Source organism: Tupaia chinensis, unplaced genomic scaffold (genome assembly GCF_000334495.1).
Source record: "Tupaia chinensis unplaced genomic scaffold, TupChi_1.0 Scaffold145659_1, whole genome shotgun sequence".
Taxonomy (NCBI): Eukaryota; Metazoa; Chordata; class Mammalia; order Scandentia; family Tupaiidae; genus Tupaia; species Tupaia belangeri.
This window is the reverse complement of record NW_006205516.1, coordinates 2305963-2322765: the sequence shown is the minus strand read 5'-3', so window position 1 is coordinate 2322765 and position 16803 is coordinate 2305963. Positions and strand designations below refer to the sequence as shown.

The 16803-nt window shown below is 36.7% G+C and overlaps 1 protein-coding gene across 6 annotated transcripts in view; it reads right to left on the bottom strand.

The window, feature by feature from the left end:
• The window catches only part of KLHL13 (kelch like family member 13), a 137024-nt gene that overhangs the window by 47954 nt on the left and 72267 nt on the right, over positions 1–16803 (bottom strand). For all 6 annotated transcript variants that reach the window (XM_027768174.1, XM_006168274.3, XM_006168271.2 and 3 more), the window contains one exon: positions 1946–2087. In XM_027768174.1, coding sequence (XP_027623975.1) covers positions 1946–2059 — 114 coding nt within the window. In that variant the 5' untranslated portion in view covers positions 2060–2087. The remainder of the gene's footprint in view (positions 1–1945; positions 2088–16803) is intronic.

The following is a 16803-nucleotide window of genomic DNA, read 5'->3' as shown; positions in this document are numbered from 1 at the left end:
CGCTTTCGGTCTCTCTGTCTCTCTCTGTCTGGTGAGCGCACACGCCCTATAGCAAAAACCTCTCCAAAACAAACAAACAAACAAACAAACAAACTCCTGCCAGGCACAAGTGTATGTGTGCGTGCCCAAAATTCTAAAAGAATGGAGGAGAACGGACTGTGGTGTATCCATCCCTCCCCCCGCGGGGGGGCAGTGATTTCTCACTTTCTATCTCTCTGGTGAGTGCATGTACGCCACAGCAAAAATCTCTCTCAAAAAAAGAAAACTATCAAAACCACAATAATTCACTTTAAAACATGTCTATGGGCATAATGGGGCAGAAATAGAGTGGAGAGGCAAGGATATCTCTTTCTGTTTTTTTCCTAATATTTATTATTATTATTATTATTAGGTTGTTGAGAAAGTCATGATGCATTTTTGCATAAGAAAACATAGAAAAATACGTCATGACTTTCCTGACAACCTGATAGATAAAACACTTCAAATACTGAAAAGCTTTCATCTTATGTTGTTCTCATCAGTATAACCTCCCTTTTCTCTTCTCTGATGGCCTTGGAAAACCAAAAATTGAACCATTTACACAGCATTAAGATGCCAGGAAGTAGAAAGCTTTTCCCAACTGACTCTCAGATAGCTGTTGATTATACCCACAGGACAATGAGCCTCCCCAGCTCCTATTAGAAAATGAAATATTGTAGGGACCAGCAGTTAGCATAATGGCTATGTCGCTGGACTCCCATGTAGTTGATCGCGGTTCAAGTCCCGGACTCGGTGGCTTAAAACTCACGCCGGGCGTGTGTGCATGCGTGCCCAAGATCCCGAGAGGAGAATGGGGGAGAAGGGATTGCAGCGTGACCATCCCCCCTGGGGGGTGATTTCTCACTTTCTGTCTCTCTGTCTCTCTCTGTCTGTCTGGCGAGTGTAGGCGCCCTATGGCAAAAACCTCTCCAAAAAAGAAAATGAAATATTGTAAATATGAGATTTTACTGGATTCGTGGGTCAGAACTAGAAAGGAAATTAGAAATCTGCTAGTGAAGAGTCACATTTTGGAGATAAGGAAAATGAAGCCAAGAGAAGTTAAAGTGATGGCCCAGCTGTGGCAGCACAGGCAGTGAGGCACCACTGCATGATGTTTCAAAGCCATATGAGAGTCCTAGGCTCAAACACCAGGTCCACCTGAACATACTGCATGTCTGTGATCCTGGCTGGGAGTGGGAGGGATGTCAGTTATCACTTGTTACATATATCAGTGGGTTTGCATCCAGCAGTCCTCACTCTTACTCCCACAGCTACTATTGCCAACATGAGTTGAGACATCAACTATATACGATCTTTAGAACTATGACAAAGATGAGAGTAAAACAGGTTGTAAGCAAGGAACTAGAAAATTTAGTTTGGGAACCTTGTGATATTTACTTTTGCTGCTATGCAATGGAATGTCAATATCACCAAATACAGCATTCTGTAAGAAAGTAGCATGCTAGCAAGATACCCTTTACAGAGGAAAAACAAAAAGTGAATTCTGGGAGTATTTCCTTTTTCTTTCTTTTTTTTTTTTTTTTTTTTCATATTAGGAAGGCATGCATTCCTGATCACCTGGAAGGTTTTTGGTTTTTAATTAATAAACTTAATTTTTTTAGAGCAGTTTTAGATTCATAGCAATATTGAGAAGAAAACACAGCATTATCAAACATGAGAGAGCTTCAAAAAGTTTGTGTAAAAAAGGCATTAAAGTATAAGTTTATTTTGGTGCAAAAATGATTTGAAATACATTCACACATTTTTTTTCATAATATGCAGTTTCCATGAATTTTTTGAAGACTCGTGCATACCTTCTGTCCCTACACACCCAAATTTCCTTCACTGTCGACATTTAAACACTGCAAAAACCCTAGTGGAATTTTTAAGCTTTTGTAAATACTAACAAAGAGACAGCTTAGGTTACCTGTAACACCACAGAACTGTGGGTATTGCTGGTAAAAATGCGTGTGGTTCCTGCCTTGGAAGACTGCAAATGGGATGAGAGGCCCATTTCACTGCTTCCAAGGGACAATTTCATGTGCTGGTCTTCCTCTTCCACAAGTGATCTGAAATGTTTTTAAAATCAGAAAGGCAAATTAAAACTTTTGTAATTCATAATAACAAAGTTATTTAGAGAAATAGTTATATATATATTTTTAAGTGCTTTCCAAGGGTAGAAAATATAAATAAGAAATCATCTTAAAACCTGGTTCAGGGCCAGCAGTGATTAAGGTGGCTGGATCCCACATGGCCAATTGTACAGTTCAAATCCTGGATCCAGCAGCTTGAAAATCACTCCAGACACATGTGCAAGTGTGCCAAAAATTCTAAGAGGGGAATGGAGGAAAATGGAATGCAGTGAGGCCATACCCCCAGAAGGTGATTTTTCTTTCTCTCTCTCTCTCCCTTCCTCTCTCTCTTCTTGACAAGCACACACGCCCGGTAGCAAACTGAAGAAAAATAATTTAAAAAGCACTACAGTCAGAAGGGGTTTTTTAGTAACTGCATCTGGTATTTTATTTTCAGGTAATAATGCTATCAGATTGTGTTAGTCATAGTTAAAATTAATTTGGAGGGGCCAGCCAATGGCCTGGTGGTTAAGGTGTTGGACTTCCACATGGCCAACCATGGTTCAAGTGTTGGACCTCGTAGCTTGCTTTCTCACTTTCTGTGTCTCTGCCTGTCTCTCTCTGGTGAACACATGTGTCCTTTAGCAAATTAAAGAATAATAATAAATAAAATTAAATAATTCTTTAGAAAATTAATTTGGAACACCTCATTTTAGAAAAATCAAAACAACAGCTACCACTTATTGAATAATCATTATATATCAGGTACTAGCCAAAAATCTTAAACATATGAGCTCATTTAATCCTTAACACAATCCAATACAATAGATATTATCTCCTTTTTGTTAAGGGTGAAGGATAAGGAGCTAAAGATGTATTAGAAATAACTTACCTATGACCAAAACAGTGTTAAAGTGGTTGGGCCAGGATTTGAATCTATATCTAGTCTGATTCTAACTTCAAGGTTCCCATTAATAAAAGTCAAAGATCAACTGTGATATATTAAAACACTGGTTCTCCTACTATTATCGATGGTTGTAATAAACCCCAACTGAATGAAATTTTATACATTGATTTATTTTACCAGTGGTATCTCTCAATGGTTTGGGATTATTTAGTTAAATGGCTATAATCTAGTGGCATCTCCATCTTTTCAAAGAAATCAGTAATGAAAGAAGCAAGCTATCTTCATATGTATTTAAAACAATAATTTTTTCAGGGGCCATAAGAAAATGCTATAGTCAGCAGTCAGCAGGTCACTTATATGCAATGGAGAATATGACAATATATTTGACATTTAAAAGGCTGTAGGTTACACTAAAAATTGGCTTCTGGGGCCAGCAGTTGGCATAGTGGTTACATAGACGAACTCCCACATGACCAACTACAATTCAAGTTCCAGATCCAGTGACATGAAACTCACAATGGCTATGTGTGCATGCATGCCCAAAATCCCAGGAGGGGAATAGAGGAGAAGGGATTGTGGCATGGCCAACCCCCACCACACACACATCCACCCCCCCACACACACATACACACACACTGGTGATTTCTCACTTTCTCTTTCACTGTCTCCATTTCTCTCTCCCTAAGGAGCACATGTGCCCTAAGGCAAAAATCTCTAAAAAGAAAAAAAAAATTGGCTGTCATTAAGTGTTTCAATATTCCTTAGAAAAGGTCTTGTGTTTCTTTAAGTACAGATGGTCTTTGGATCGCCTGCCTAAGAGCAGGGAGCCCAAAATTCAGAATTGATTTGTGCATTCTTAATATAGACTGCTAAAATGGATATCAGGGGAGAAAAAAGGAGGATGGACTTTCAAGTGCTAGAATTCTGAATATTTCCTATTTATCTGTAATTTTCTCAATTTTGAATTAAACACTTTCTTAACTGAGCATTATCATATAGAGTTCACCTTTTCCCCTATCATATCTATAACTTAAGTTGATCTATTTTAAAAAGAAAATGAGTTTTACGATTGTACCATACTTTTAATAAAAATCCCACTTTCTGAATTCTGACACTAACCAAATGGTTTTAAATCCTGCGATAATTAGCAAAATTTCTAGCCTTAAGGGTGACGGTAATTCTTCGTAAAGATATTAGAAACATAGTATAGCCCAAAATGAATGAATAATATATATCCATGTTTTATTCAACTCTCATGGATATTTAATAAAGAAGAGAATAATTTAAATAAGATTTTAACAGGCCTATAAGAAAATTAATATAGCTTTCTGCTAGAGTTTCAGAAATAGCTCTAAGAAATTAAATTAGAGATATGATGCATAGCATACACACATTTTTATACATTTTTTGTGGAAAGACATTTAAAATTAGAACCAACAGGAAAAGTAGGAAATAGATTGATGGACACTGGTATCCCTGACCAGAAAATTTCTAGTCATCCAGAATTATTTTAATAAGATATTCGATCAGACCGTTGTTTTCGTTTCTGTATTCCCCACACGGAGCCTGGCCCCAGAGGTTTGATGTATGTCCTTTGAATGAACATAGAATCTCATTTCTGTGGATCATTCTAAAGACATTTCTTTATCATGCAGTGATTCAATGGCCATCAATTATCATTTTTGTAAAACTGCAGATGTGAAAGAGACTGGAATAAAGCTGAAACCACATTGCCCTATGACACATTGTGGAAATTGCTTTTTTGAATAAACTACAGACAACAACTTGTTTACTTGTCATTTGTCTCTTGCTCTTAAAATTGAAAAGCAGATTGTGAAAGTGCAGCCCTTTCTTGCCAATATAATATGTCTGGCTTTCTAATTAAATACTTCAAAAGCTGAAGAAGGCTTCACTAAAATCACCTTCTTCATGACTTTTTATCAGTATCTTTTGACTTTTTAACATTCACAACACTCCCTATTATTTCTGCATCAGTAACAATACATGCCATGTCAACCTTCTTAACAGATTCAATATCCCTGACCAGAAAATTTCTAGTCATCCAGAATTATTTTAATAAGATATTCGATCAGACCGTTGTTTTCGTTTCTGTATTCCCCACACGGAGCCTGGCCCCAGAGGTTTGATGTATGTCCTTTGAATGAACATAGAATCTCATTTCTGTGGATCATTCTAAAGACATTTCTTTATCATGCAGTGATTCAATGGCCATCAATTATCATTTTTGTAAAACTGCAGATGTGAAAGAGACTGGAATAAAGCTGAAACCACATTGCCCTATGACACATTGTGGAAATTGCTTTTTTGAATAAACTACAGACAACAACTTGTTTACTTGTCATTTGTCTCTTGCTCTTAAAATTGAAAAGCAGATTGTGAAAGTGCAGCCCTTTCTTGCCAATATAATATGTCTGGCTTTCTAATTAACTACTTCAAAAGCTGAAGAAGGCTTCACTAAAATCACCTTCTTCATGACTTTTTATCAGTATCTTTTGACTTTTTAACATTCACAACACTCCCTATTATTTCTGCATCAGTAACAATACATGCCATGTCAACCTTCTTAACAGATTCAATATTCCCTCTATCTCCTTTTCATTAAGTTTATTGACTGAATTATTAAGAGCATTGTTCTTCAACATTGAAAAGCGGGGACACTGTTTGGAAAACCTCAGGTCACAATCATACCAGTTATGCTTAAAGGATTGATTATCAGAGTAATTTCAAGAACAACATTTTTTAGAAGTCTTAAGTTTTTTCAAGATATATAGTTAAAAGAAATATACACACCACTGATTCTCAACACGGGAGGGGGAATAAGAGTCATCTTGTTATCCCCCACCCCGACATGTGGCAACGTCTAGAGACATTTTTCATTGTTTCAACTGGGAGAAGGAGACAATTACTGTCATCCCTAGGGATACTGCTAAATATTCTCCAATCTCCATGTCAAAGATCTTCTCAGACAAAAATGTCAAGAGTGCCAAGATTGAAAAGAAACCTTGATATAGAGGAATTGCTTGGAAATTTTTTTTTCTCATGAGAAAGTCAATTTCCTGTTTTAAGTAGTTTCCCAGTCCTAGGATTGACTCTATGAGGTAATGTTGCCAGAAAAAAAAAAAAGTGGAATTATTAATTACCTCTAACTCTTCCAAGACTACCTAATAAAAAAATCTCTACTCTCCTCAGGCCCATCAATTTGAGAGTCAAGTGTTTATAGTAGATAAGCAGATAATGACTTTGGAGTTTATAAGACAATTATGAGGCAAAGCTTTTGTTTTATATTATCTCATGTAAGAAGAACAATTTAGTAATTTTACCTAAAACAACTGTTATTTGGGTCCACTTTTACTACTAAATTAGAATCTGGCAAATCCTGTCCAAATAGTCTCATTTCATCCACACTATAAATTATTCATGGGAAAGGCTGCGTTAACCAATTTTCCTTCTAAAAATTAAATCTCTCTTTTTTCTATAAAATTATAGCCTGCATATTGCTGCCGTGCCACCCCCAGACACATCTTAGTTTCCAAACAATGACCCACCACAGAGCACAAAAGCAATCTTTCACAAAGTCTGCATGAATCAGTCGACTGTGCTCGCTCAAAGAAAACAATTACTTTTCTGAAGAGCATTATATTAGAGATAGAGGCAATATCAGACCATTTGACTAAAAGCATTACAAACGTGGGCAAATTGAACATATACTATAAGCTGTGGCAGTGTTCTGCACTACTGTCTGAAACAAAGGGGCAAACGTCTATGCAACTGTTAAATGTTAACAAAGTTGTGCCAACATTGTAATCTTACCTCAAAACCTCCATATTTTAAAAATATCTCCAAGGAAAACATGAAAATGACACTAGCACCGAATTCACGAAGACTGAAGTACAAATGGTTCATGGATAGAGACATGTTCAACCTCATCAGGATTACAGAATATGCAAATTGACACAAAGAATCTATCTTTATATAAGACATTAAACCTGAAAGATTTTCAAATAACAGAGAAGAAAATGAACTCTCAAAATTGCTAGTGCAAACATATATTAAGTCCCTATTGTCTGCATGGAACTGTTCATCCAAATGAGTTTTTTAAAGGGAATTTTAAAATCATTAAATGGACAAATCTTTTTGTTTTTATTGAGAACATCTTGACAATGAAGGATTATATACTATGCCTCTGTGCCTCTGTCCTGGTGGGTGGGCCACAGCAAGAGTGCTCTGTCAATCTGGTTCAAATATATTTTCTAGAAAGTACAGTTCTGCAGAGGTTTCATTTGGTAGAGATTCAATAGAAAATCATGTACTCTTGGAATTCACTATAACAAATGTGTTTGTTGGTATATGAGGAAGGGAAGAACAGCTCTTAAATTGCATCATCGAAGCCACAAATAATTTTTCCAACACTCCTCAATCTCCCTACCCCAGTCCTATTATTATTATTATTATTATTATTATTATTATTACTATTATTAAACTCCCCCAAAACTCACTGACACCAGTATGTTTGTCTTTCAAAAATGAGGTAACATCTTGATAAATTTAAAAATGCACATCTCATAGTTCCCGGTTTCTATCATGGCAAACACCAGTTCACAACATAAGAAAGCCAGGTGAGATCAAATTTCACTATGAGGAAAAGGAAACATGTTAGTGCTTCTTGAAATTATAAGCATGAAAACACAAAGAAGCACTTGACTTCTCTTGGTAGAGAGGTTATATGTGTCAACTCATCCACCAGCATATTAACTTCTAGCTCACACCAAATGAAGAGCATCACATTGATACTGCTATGAATAAAAGATCGTTCTCTACTTTCCTGTATGATTTGTAATTTCCAAGGGAGAAAATGAATCAGAGAAAAGCTAGAAAGGTAAAAGAAGAAGATACACTCTCCAAATTGAACACCTTTATCTTTTCTGTGTAGTCCTGATTGGTTTCATAGCGCTCCCTTTGGCTTACACCATTTCATTACAAAGAGGTGAAATATGACAATGTATTTTAGTAACATAATTTCAATGTAACTAAAGAATGGGAGTCTTGTTAGTGTCACTAGTATATAAATATTTTAAGTTCGCAGATAATAATGTTACCTTAACTGGAAGTTATTGACAGTGGGTTGGTATACAGAACAGCAATAATAATAAACAAAACAAAAAAAGAAGAGTCATGAATGGTTTAACAAAACAGGTTGGTTAATCAAGGCACTGATTCACACTTTCCCCCACCCATTCCCACAGAGAATAAATACGTATTTATCACACTCACAATTTAAAAAGAAAATCAAGCAAAAGCTTTTCTTCAAAGAAGTGATCCCCCTCCATTTGTTTTTCTGTTCTGATACAGAAGTATCTGCTAGCAGTAGCATTTGCTAAATGAAACATTTCTTGTGATAACATTGCATGGCAAGGGGAAGAGAAATTTCACCACCTGTTCTCATACTCATTTGAATTTGAGTGCTAAATCTGTCAAGGTATTTCTTTCCACCCTTGAGAAATAAATTAAAAACTGAAGATGGTAGTCATTTCCCATTGGTTTACAGATAGAGTCAAAGTATGCATACTGCATTAAATTCTAAATGTACTAATAGCTTTCCTATTCTTCTTCTCCACACCTCTCAAAGAAAATCTGAATGATATCATGTACATGTGTACACACCCACGTGTACACATACCCACATGTGTGTGCATGCATACATGCTCACATTCAACTTCTATAAAAAAATTAAGAGGGGAAATATTTTGAAAAAAAATCAGAGCCAAAATTACCAACTCATGAAGTAAACTAATATCAGCCTGAAGATCCTGACAGGCTGAAGGGCTGGAGAAAGGGCAATGTGGCATGATGAGACTATCCAGGGTGCCCCAACTCCCATTGTATGCACACTTTCAAATAAGAAATAAGCTTTAAAATAAATGGGAACTGAATAGTGGCACAGGAGTAATGCAATGCTCTATGAGGTTGACCCACATGGGAAAGTTCCCAGTTCATGTACGGAGACCTCCCTGTACACAGTGGGCACCAGTATGGCCATGACCCAGGGCTGGTTGAAGCTAAGAGTGGATGGCAGTGTCAAGACCCTGTTGGGGAAATGCCCAACTCTCTTCCTCTCCTCTCTCTCTCTCTGCCTCTGTTACTCATGGAAGAAAGAAATAACCTTAAATAAATTAATTTAACTTAATAAGCCTGGTATTTACACAAAGTGAATGAAAAAACTTACAATATTGAAAGATTTATCTCCCTACTAACATGCTATTTACAGTATCATTAAACCAAAAAATTGCAAATATCATAGCAACTTCTCTTAATAAGGGATAAAGTAATTGCTGTTAAAGAAACTATGGAGAATTTATCTCCTTAATGAGATGTTTGTCTAAAATTCTCATGAAATATAAGGCTTTGGTTAGTTGTTTGTACTTTTTTTTTTCTTAATGTTTTTTTCCATAGGACACAGGCCCGCTCTAGAGAGAGATGGAGGGATATAGAAAGAGAGAAAATGAGAAATCACCCTCCGGAGGGTATGGTTCTGCTGCAATCCCTTCTCCTCCATTCTCCTCTCAAGATTCTGGGCACACATATACAAGCACCTGATGTAATTTTCAAGCCACCAGGTCTGGGACTTAAACTGTGATTGCCATGTGGAAGTGCAATACCTTAACCACCACGCCACTTGCTGGCCTGAGTTATTCATGTTTTTTAAAGGTATAAATATAAGTGTATTAGTGTCTATGTAAAGTAATTTCACTAATGGAAATCTTTAGCCCACATGATATTTTATTAACTAGCTACTATCTTTCCAAAGTTTTTGTCTCTGATGTAACAATACCAAAGTCTACAAAAGAGGAAAGAAAACAAGGTGATGTAGTCATAGAGTAGAATGATTCTGCAAAGTAAAGAAGCTATTGCACAGGCCTCTTACATGCATATGCCTGGCACATTTAAAATAGAATCACATTAATATATAAACTAATGTCCTTCTTAACCTAGGAATAAGATAGTTTACCCAGCACCTGCTGTGTACTAGGCATTGTGCCAGGCACATTATAGTGTAGTACACTACTTAATCCTCATAACAATCCCATTTTAAAGACAGGGAACTGAAGCTCAGAATTTAAGGCCTTACCATGAGCTTGGTAAGTATGATTTCAGTATGAACCCACATCTAAATAATCCAAAGTCCACCTTGTTCCCATTACATCAAATCTAAAAAAGTAAATACAGCAGACAGTAGGAGCTATAAAACAGTTCACCATTTCTCTTCTTTCATTAAAAAAAAAAAATTGTGACAGGGCATATGCACTCACCAGAGAGAGACAGAAAGAGAGGAAAAGTGAGAACGCACTCTGATGGTAAATGGTCGTGCTGCAATCACATCTCCACCATTCTCCCTCCTTTCCAGATTTTGAGCATGCATGCTCAAGAACCTAGCATGTATTTCAAGCTGCCAGGTCTGGAACTCAAACTATACAATCAGCCATGTGAGATCCAGCTCCCTTAAGCACCAGACCATGAACTGGCTCAACAATTCACATTTCGGGGACCAACAGTTAGTTTAATGGCTACATTGCTGAACTCCTATGTAGCTGATCGTGAATCGAGTCCTGGATCCGGTGGCTTAAACTCATGCCGGGCACGTGTCCATGCGTGCCCAAGATCTCAAGAGGAGAATGGAGGAGAAGGGATTGTGGTGTGGCCATCCCCCCTGGGGGGTGATTTCTCACTTTCTATCTCTCTGTGTCTCTTTTTCTTGCAAGCGCACAAGCCCTATAGCAAAAATCTCTCAAAAAAAAAATTTCACATTTCGATCCTTATCTTAAAATATAAGGAAGAAATCAGAAAGATACATTTTGTTATATAGGCAAGTAATTTTCTGGTTTAGTTAATTCAATCTAAAATTACTCACTTCTACCACTCTGCTTTTCTGGTTTAGTTAATTCAATCTAAAATTATTTACTTCTACCACTTTGTTTCCATTAAAAACAATATCAGTGCTAAAAATCACTCATGCCATTTTTCTAATACACACAAGTTAGGGAGGTAAGTTATCCTTGAATATAACTCAGATCAAATATAAGGAGAATTATATATTATTCATATCAACATTTAAAACAACAGATTCTGGATGAGGCAGGAGGATCGTGAGCTTGCTGCCAACTTGGGCAACATTGCAAGACCCTGTCTGAGACAGCAGGGCAACAGCAGCACATGCCTGTAGTTCTAACTAATCCAGAGACTGAGGCAAGATGACCATGAGACCATGGCTTAAAAAAAAAAAGAGAATAAATTCTGAATTCCAAAGCAACTAACATAATTACAGAAATAGCTCTATGACACAGACGAGAGAATTGGGCTAGACAAATGGAATGACAAATGATACTCTATTAGATAACTATAACAGGATGAAAGTTAATTGTCCACACCAAAAAGCATTTGCACTGAATATCTCAATCTTGAAAAAATTTAAAATTAATGTTTGCTCCTTCTTTCAACCATTTTCCAAGAATGTAGTCTTTCTTCATCTTTTAAGATAAGTATACCAATTAATTTATACCAAGTGTCCTGTATCTTAACCAATAAATTCTTTTTAGAAAATTTAGTTTAGACAGCTGGCCCTGTAGAGCAGCAGTTAAGCCCTGTGCATAAGGACTGATCCCACCCAACTGATTGCAGTTTGAATCCCAGCCCCAGTGGCTTAAAAAATACTCCAGGCATATGTGCATGCATACCCCAGATCATGACAGGATGGATAAATAGAGGAGTAATGATTGTGGCATGACCACACCCCATTGAGGGATGCTTGCGCTCTCGCTCTCTCTCTCTCTCTCTCTTTCTCTCTCTCTCTCTCTCCTGCTCTCTGGCAAGTGCATGGACCTTCTAGCAATTCAAAAAAGAAGAAGAAGAAGAAGAAGAAGAAGAAGAAGAAGAAGAAGAAGAAGAAGAAGAAGAAGAAGAAGAAGAGAGCTTTGTTTATATATTATTCCTTACTGTTCACATTTCTTATAATATTTTGGTGAAAACAAGGTGAGTAGACAGGTACGTCACAGAATGGATGGTAGATTAGATAGAATGTGAAAGAATCTATTCTATTTTTGAAAGTATAAATAAAAGAAAATGAATGACTAAATGTTGATTCCATCTCTACTATACAAAAAAGCTGTCAAATTTCCCTTGGTTTTAAGAAGCCATGTAAAGTAAAAGAGTTCACAAGTGGTAGTGGTGGTAGGGAGAGGGCAATATGTAGGATTGGGTTGAGAGAAATAGCACGTGCTCTCATTGTTGATAATCCATTTTCCACAGAGTAAATAGCTATAATCCCCTGTCTATGCATAAGTCCTCCGGAAGAATGTTCCCCCCTATAGCTACCACCAGGTTTACCCATTGAAAAGTTTTGCTATGTCTGCAGCAGTGAGCCTGCCTTCTCCTTCTTCAACCTCAAATGAAGAAACTGGAATGGAACTCCAACTCTGTCAACAACCAGTTCAATTTTCTTTAAAGGAACTTTATTTCCAGAGAATTTGTTACCCAAGGCGTCATTTTACTCCCATCATCTATAGATCACCAACTTTGTTACCTGACTATTGTGCTTTGGTCCATTTAAATTAAAAAGCATATTATGAAAGAACTGGATTTCATTATCCTAAAATTTCAGTTTAAGTATTCAAACCTCCAAGTTATCCAGTTTTAGAGACTACTATAAAAGAAGAATCCAAAAACTCAAAACCAATTAGAAATCACAGGTATAGGGGCCGGCTGGTGGCATGGTGGTTAAGGGTGCTGGACTCCCACATGGCTGTTCACAGTTCAAGTCCTGGACCTGGTGGCTTGCCTTCTAACTTTCTCTCTCGCTCTTTCTCTCTGGCTCTGTCCCTCTCTTGTCAAATTAAAATAAATAAAATGAATAAAGTTAAATAAGATAATTCTTTAAAAAAAAAAAAAGAAAACAGCTTAATTTAAAAGTGGCTAAAAAAATCTGAATAGAGACCAACAGATGGTATAATGGTCATGCCACTGGATTCCCACATCGTCAAATGCAGTTTGAGTCCTGGACCCAGCAGCTTGAATCTCATGCCAGGTGCATGCATGTGCATGCCCAAAAACCCAAGAGGAGAATGGAGGAGAAGGGATATATATATATATATAGCAAATCTCCACCTTGATTTTGCAATAACCTAAAGACATCTCTAGTTTGTTCAATGAATGTAATGAATGTAGAACTCCCAGTAAGTCTTATGCTTATTTATTTATTTCTGAGGGTGGAAGGGAGCACCTACAACAGAGTCTTCACACTGCAATCCACCACAAATCTTGGCCAGCCTAGATTATGGGCACCCACATGTATGTGCACCCAGTGTGTTCAGCAAGGTCCTTGGACATGAACCTAAAACCTTTCGGTCTAGCTGCATTACCACTGCACCATAACCTGGTCCCAGTCAGCATTTTCAAGGCAGGTGATTTTAAAAATGGCAGAAGACGAGCTTTCAACCTGTTGAGTCTGGAAATCACTCTTTGAATGTTCTCTCTAGTTCATCTCAGATATGGAGTTTATGAAAGCAAAGAATCTAATTTCAGTATCATTTTTCATATTATAATTACTTTCTCTATTCTGCATATCTATCTCACCATTAAGGCTTTTTCTTTTTCTTTTTTTTAAAGAGATATTTTTGTTATAGGGCATGTACACTCGCCAGAGAGACAGAGAGGCAGAAAGTGAGAAATAACCCTCTGGGGAGATAGCCATGCCATAGTCCTTTCTCCTCCATTCTCCTCGTGGGATCTTGGACATGTACACACACATGCCTGGCCTGAGTTTTAAGTCACCAGGTCCAGGACTCGAACCACAGTCAACTACATGGGAGTCCAGTGACATAAGCATTACTCCATCTGCTGGTCCCAAGGATTTTTTTTTCATAAAACTTGGTTAAAAGATTTTAAGTTGGGCCAGCCCGTGGTATGGTAGATACGGCAGCTGGATCCTATATAGCCAACTGCATGGCTTGAATCCCAGACCAGTCTGGGATTCAACATAATCTGGGCACATGTGTAGGAATGTCTAAAAATCCTGAAAGGAGGAGAGATGGAAAGGGGACTGCAGCATGACCAGACCCCCATGGGGAGTACTGTTAGGCTTTCCTTTTCTCTCCCCCCACCCCTCTCTCTCTCTCTTTCAGGGAAGTAAACATGCTCACTGGCAAAAATTTTTTTAAAAGATTTTAAGTTATTCATCTCCTTACTATGCTTATTTTTTTATATGCGTGTGTGTGTGTGTATAAATAAAGTTCTCAGGTTCTTAGAAGATGTAAAAAGTCTTTACTGTCACTTACAACCCCCTCACCTACATATACATTCAATGATCATACTCAAAGTGTATAAATGCATTCCTTAACTCCAGAAACAATTCCTGATTTTTATCCTAAATGGCCACCAGAATCTACCACTTAACTACATTCTTAGAACACTACAGATACTCCTCAACTTACAATGGGGTTATGTTAAAATAAATTTGCCATAGGTTGAAAATAATAGTCAAATAATGGGCATTTTTGTAAACATGATGCAAAAATACAACATCCAAAAAATGTTGGCAACACAGTACAAGTACAATGTGGAGTACAGGATGTTTACTGTCATGATTGCATGGGTAACTGTGAGTTGCTGCTCATTGACACTGTCCAGCAACATGAGAATATCATACCACACACTGTGAACCCATGAAAAGATCAATATTGAAATTCAAAGTACAGTTTCTACTGAATGCACATCACTTCCACACATCATAACGTTGAAATTCGTAAATCAAACAGTCATAAGATGGAGACCATCAATATTTTGATTAAGATCAGCATAACGCTCAGTGTCACATCACAAAGCAATTCATGATGTAGCCACAGATAATAAGTCTGCTCATGTGGGATCCAGTGCCTTAGCCACCATGCCACCTGCTGGCCTCAAAAACACCTTTATAAATCTTTGTTCATGGTGCAGTAATTCTAAGGAAGGAGTCATTTGGGGAAAGTAATTATGTACTATGACTACATTTAATTACCTAAAATATTAAGAATTCTTAATAAAATTTACAATGTTTTTTTTTCTGGAGAGAAAACTGATGATTTTCAAAGGTGGGTAAGTGAGTGCAAATTAGAAATCATTGGGGAATTTGCACCTTTTGAGATAAGGTGTTTCTTTTTAGTAACACCATGGCCCCTGGCTTACAGAGAGCTATGTGTTCTTGGGTAGAACCGACATGGTAGAGACAGAACATAACATTATGATGAAACGACATAGTAGGCATCTTGCATACAAATTTCCTAGTCATTGAAATAGAAATTTTAAATAAAAGATAATTAAAGCATCTTCAGATTATGTGTGCATGTGTTTTGCAGAATGATCTATTAATAGGGAAGTAGTAATGACTAAGATAAATGGAAAGAGAAGCCTTCTTTTCCTTTCCTCCTGTATATTCTTTCAAACCAGTGTTTCAGACCCCAAATTAAAATTCTGACTCTCAGACGACAGGTAAGAAGCTGACACAGGGAGAGAAGATTCACCAAGTAGGTAGAAGAAGCAGGGAGTCAAAGTGTTAAAATTGGCCCAGCTAGTTAGAAAATGCTACTTTATATGCTATACTCACTCCCTCCATCTCCAAGAGCTACTTCTTGAAGCAACAGACATGTTTACATCTTCAAACTCCAACCTTTTCAGAGCTCAAAGTTTCTCCCAATGGAAATGAATTTGAGTACATATTTCATAATGACCATTTCTGGAAGCTCAAAGAGGCAGAAGAAATTTCAGGAATCTCCAGTGTATCCTGATGCCATACATTCAAGAGAGCAATAGATAGCATATTTTGAATTCTAGAAGACAATTGTTATCATCAAAATATTTTGGTCTGCTTCTTTCCCATCTATCAAATGCAATCAACTGTCAAGTACTACTGAATTTTTCTCTTGAATGCTCCTATCCTCCACCTTCTCTCAACTCTCACTGCCCCTACCATAGTTCTGGACTATTACCTGGACTTGGTTATTATAAATTTTATATATTTTTTATAGATGATGGTATAGCTTTTTTATATGTTAGGTCATCAGGAAAGTCATGACATATTTTTCTATGTTTTTCTATGCAAAAATGCATCATGACTTTCCTGATGACCCAGTATTATGATGGTATTTATATGCAGAAAATGATGAACCAGTATTATGATGGTATTTATATGCAGAAAATCACTTTCTTGCTCAAAAGCATTCAACAACTCACTGCTTGCTGAACAAAAACCAAATTCTAACATTTCAGATTTAACGTTTCTTGCCTTAGCCCTCCCTAACTAATCACATACTTTAGCAAGTTATTCATAATAAGTACACATTAAATATTTTGAGAATAAAGAAATCAGTTCATTTACAATTTATAAATTGTACTGCTTTGGAATATAAGATAAGTTCATGGAAATGTGCATTTTGAAAACATTATACATGGATTTCAAAATTTTTGCTCAAAATAAACTATTACCATGGGAACCAGGTCTGGCGAGCACACGCGCCCTACAGTGAAAATCTCTCCAAATAAATAAATAAATAAATAAATAAATAAATAAATAAACTATTACCTTGATTCTATATTTTTCCATGAGCTTTTTGAAGCCCCCATATGTACTGCTTTTATACATTTATAACAACATATTTTTGTCCACTGTTAACAAAGTAATGTGTAAAAGCCATTTTATTTAAATATTTTAAAATTTATTTCATTGCCAGAGTGAGTATGCACTTACCTGTGAACGGGCGG